At 30.7% G+C, this 3,851-nt stretch overlaps 1 protein-coding gene across 2 annotated transcripts in view; it reads left to right on the plus strand.

Annotated features, from left to right (window-relative positions):
• LOC106470906 (anaphase-promoting complex subunit 1-like) overlaps positions 1-3,851 on the plus strand; it is an 86,218-nt gene that overhangs the window by 11,982 nt on the left and 70,385 nt on the right. The window contains exon 8 of one of the 2 annotated variants that reach the window (XM_022399540.1): positions 1,543-1,820. In XM_022399540.1, the coding sequence (XP_022255248.1) occupies positions 1,543-1,820 (278 nt within the window). The remainder of the gene's footprint in view (positions 1-1,542; positions 1,821-3,851) is intronic. The other variant, XM_022399541.1, reaches the window with a different exon arrangement.

A 3,851-nucleotide genomic window follows, 5' to 3' on the forward strand; every position in this document is an offset into this window, starting at 1 on the left:
TTATTTAATTAAATGATGCACCGAAGAATATAGACTAATAACATGCAAAAAGTAGACAAATTCAATTAACTCTCCAAATTTTCCTGGATTTCAAACTATGTGACAAGAGCTGTTATAAATTCATCCAAGCTAGTCATTAACTTTCTCACGAGAACGATGTTGCTATTCTGAGTGAAATTGATAATTATCTATTCAGAACACAACATTATACAATACCTCATTTGATAGATGAAAACCTTGACTTTCTATTGGTTATAGATAATATATATAATGAAATGTAAGAGAGAACTATCAACGAATTGTGAAAGAGAGGATGTGACAGGTGGGTGTGGCAGGAGGAGTCTGATTTTCTGTTTGATAGCTCTGTAACCAAACAAAATTGAAGGATATAAAAATTATGGTTTATCTGAGCAATAACGATTTTATAGAGAGTAATTTATGTTTAATTTCGTACATTTTCGAGGGGGGTGGATAAAATATGGATGATGACATGCTAAGACAAAATGTGTTACATGGGTTACACAAGTGGAAATTAAGGATTTTTTTAAATATTCCCTTGTAGAATTAAGCACTTAAAATTTTTATACTATTAAAATATGGATTATTAGCTAAATGTTTATGCCATATTAATTGGTATAACATAAACAAAAAGTAGTTTAATAAAATTTTGAATGTAAGACACTAAAACTTTCTGACATGGATGATAGGGTTAAAACAATAAAATTGAATTATAAATAGATGTATACTGTTACAAGCTTAAAGATACTTAGGATAAACTATTGTAGTTTCATCTTACAATTTGAAGTCATTCTAGGAAGAAAAAAAAAGGGTAATTTAGATTTATTTAAATTTTTTTTGGTGGTTATGAGGTCGATCAAATTGACTGATCCCATTTTGAGTTAGGGAGATTTTTGAGATGAAGAAAAGTATTTTTAATCTTAACATGAAAATTACTTTGCACATGGACTGTTCAAAACAAATACTCAATATATTCATGAACAAATCTTTATTTTAGTTTATTAAAAATACTTCACTAAAAAATATTAATTTTTGTATGTGAAAGAATTATAATGTTAACTGAAAGACTGCTACATTTTGTGAAGATATACACACCTATATTGAAAGTTAGAAGAATTAAATCTATAAAAACTTTAAACAAGTACAAAGGGGTCACATGTTTGGTCAAATTGACCGAGCCCGTGTTGAGAGAGTTAAGCCAATTGTTTGTAATTAGGCCTAAATGAATCAACTTGTATTCACTGTGCTGCAAAAGATTACCATCTGCAAAGTTCTGCTGTGATATCACACATTCATGACAACTGCCTTGATAACTAGGCAACATTGATGCAATATGTTGTTTGGCAGTCAAGGGAACACTAAATGTTTCAAATCACGTGAATCGTTTTCAGCCAATTATGTCTAAGAATTCATTCTGTAGGTAGAATAAAGTACTATGTTTTTTTCAGTTGCATTTCATTGTAATGCATGTTTTTAGCTTCTAAGTATTCTAAATCCTTCTCACTAAATTTATTTGTATTCCAGGAAGCCAGCCAAGCCTGTATAAGAACAATTTGTGATAGTAGCTCTGCTCCATCATGTTCATGGTTAACTCACACTCCAGTAGGGCAGGGATCAGGTTTACCAACTAGTAGTAGTAGTAGCCACTCTCGCCACAACTACACTGGTCATTCTCCATCTCATACCTCTTACTCCCCCTACAGGAGCAACCAGACAAGTCGTGCAGCTACACCTACTAGTGTATCGAGGACACAGAGTCCAGGCCCTAGTGCTAGTGGTTTGAAACATATGGCTACTCTCAGGTAATTCAATAAATATAATGATACCTTGAGTTACAATTGATTACCATTAGGAGATTGATATTTACAAATATATTGAAAATATGTGCTCTTGACAAAATAGATTCAGCATAAAGGCATGATTATAACTGTTTGTGTTAAACAAATTTAGTTATTGTTATGAAACTTAGCTAATTTGTAATTGTTTTCAATCGACTGGGCTACTGAGTCCTCTTACCACATCTTCAGTGATAACAATATGTTGTAGTTTTTTGTGTTGACACAGTAGACGTTTAGTTAACCTTAAGAAATTTCTCCTTTCTCAACCATTTGAGAGGAAATCATGCATTTGAATCTTTATAATGTGTTCCGATACGGTCTTACCTTCATTTACACAAAGCTATCCTGATCTTCTTTCTGCCCTATAAACACTGCTAAAAAATTTTCCACTCAGCACACCAGTTGATGTACCCCATCAATTTTGCACCATTTTTGAATATGTACATATCATGTGGCTACTCTTCACAAATAGTATTTGTCAGAAATAATAACTATTTAGTGTAGGTATTATTAATTTATTTATTTTGTGAGTTAATACTTCATGATTGTTTAGTTTGTTTTTCATAATAAGAGAGTTAAAAACAGATGATTATTGGAAGTTGTGTTTATAAGTTATTGATGTCACTGGTACAGAGATTTCTAGAATGCATCAGTGAGAGATATAAATAGTGGTGACCAGACAAGAGACCAGAGATTAGGTAGAGAGCCAAAAGTAAAGAGGAGTGAAAGAGAGTTTCAGTCAGATAAAAGTTATAAAATGTAAAGTTAACTGTCATAGGAGTGAATAGCTTAATGGTTGATATGTTAAAGTGATATTGACAGTTTTTTGACATTATAGTAGAATAAGTTGTCTCATCAAAGGGTGTTGTAAAGCAATTGAACCTGCTTGTGTGGACAAAAAGCACACCATTATTTAGAAGTAGGCCTATATGCGAAAAGCAGGTGTTTATTGGAAGTAGGCCTAAATATAAAAAAGCAGACGATTGTTGGAAGTTCATGATTCAACTGTGGTAACTTAATGACAGTGTAAATGAATTATACACCAATATTGTTATGATGAAAGAAGAAAAAGGAATAAGTGAATTATACACTGAAAGTGTTTAAGATAAAAAATAGTTTGGCTTTTCAACTGAATTCTAAAACAATTGAATTGGCTTATATGGACTTTTGACAAGAAGAAGAGAACTGTATAGTATTTAACTCTTTTAACATGGGTTCGGTCCCTGGAACCAACCTTGTAACCATTTTGTGCTTGTTATAGTTTTCGTGCTATAACTTTTAAATTAGTAAGCGAATTTTAAAGGAATTTGACAGTTTATCAGTAAACATTACAATGATTTAATGAGCAAAATATCCAAGTTTTAAGGTTTGTAAAGCAATATTTCTCTCATGCCTTTTTTTTCTTTTCACATCTTGCTTATCTATCATGGCAAAGTAGTTTTCATTTTAAGATAAAAAATACTTTTGTGCATCAGAAAATTTTCAAATTTCACATGCAAAATCTTTATAATGTCCAGATTGTTATCAAACATTTCTTTTAAAAAAACTTTATATTTTATCAGTTATTTTCAGTAATAAATCTCTGTATGGGTTTGGTCTATATGACCGATCTCGTAACCATCTTAAAAAAAAATTAGGAAACAAATATAAATTATGCCTTTTTCATTCTATAATGGCTATAACACGAAAACATAAATGTTTAGACTAAATAGCTTAAATCTCATAACATTATACATTCATATATATTTATTATATTGACATTTCACCCATGCCTGGCTAACAATACGGAAGTTACAGATGTTACTATCTAATAGTATAAAACTGACCTTTAGTCTTTTACAAAGTTGCCTGTCTTGGCTGTGTTTTAGTAGACTAGTATTTTGTAAAATACAGTCACATTTCAATTGTTATACATTATATATGCTGTTGCTATATAGAAGTAAATTCTTAAACTTATTTTTCTTAAAACATAGAACAGTAAATAAAGAAGTAAAG

The sequence above is a fragment of the Limulus polyphemus genome, unplaced genomic scaffold, assembly GCF_000517525.1.
Source record: "Limulus polyphemus unplaced genomic scaffold, Limulus_polyphemus-2.1.2 Scaffold4281, whole genome shotgun sequence".
Classification (NCBI taxonomy): domain Eukaryota; kingdom Metazoa; phylum Arthropoda; class Merostomata; order Xiphosura; family Limulidae; genus Limulus; species Limulus polyphemus.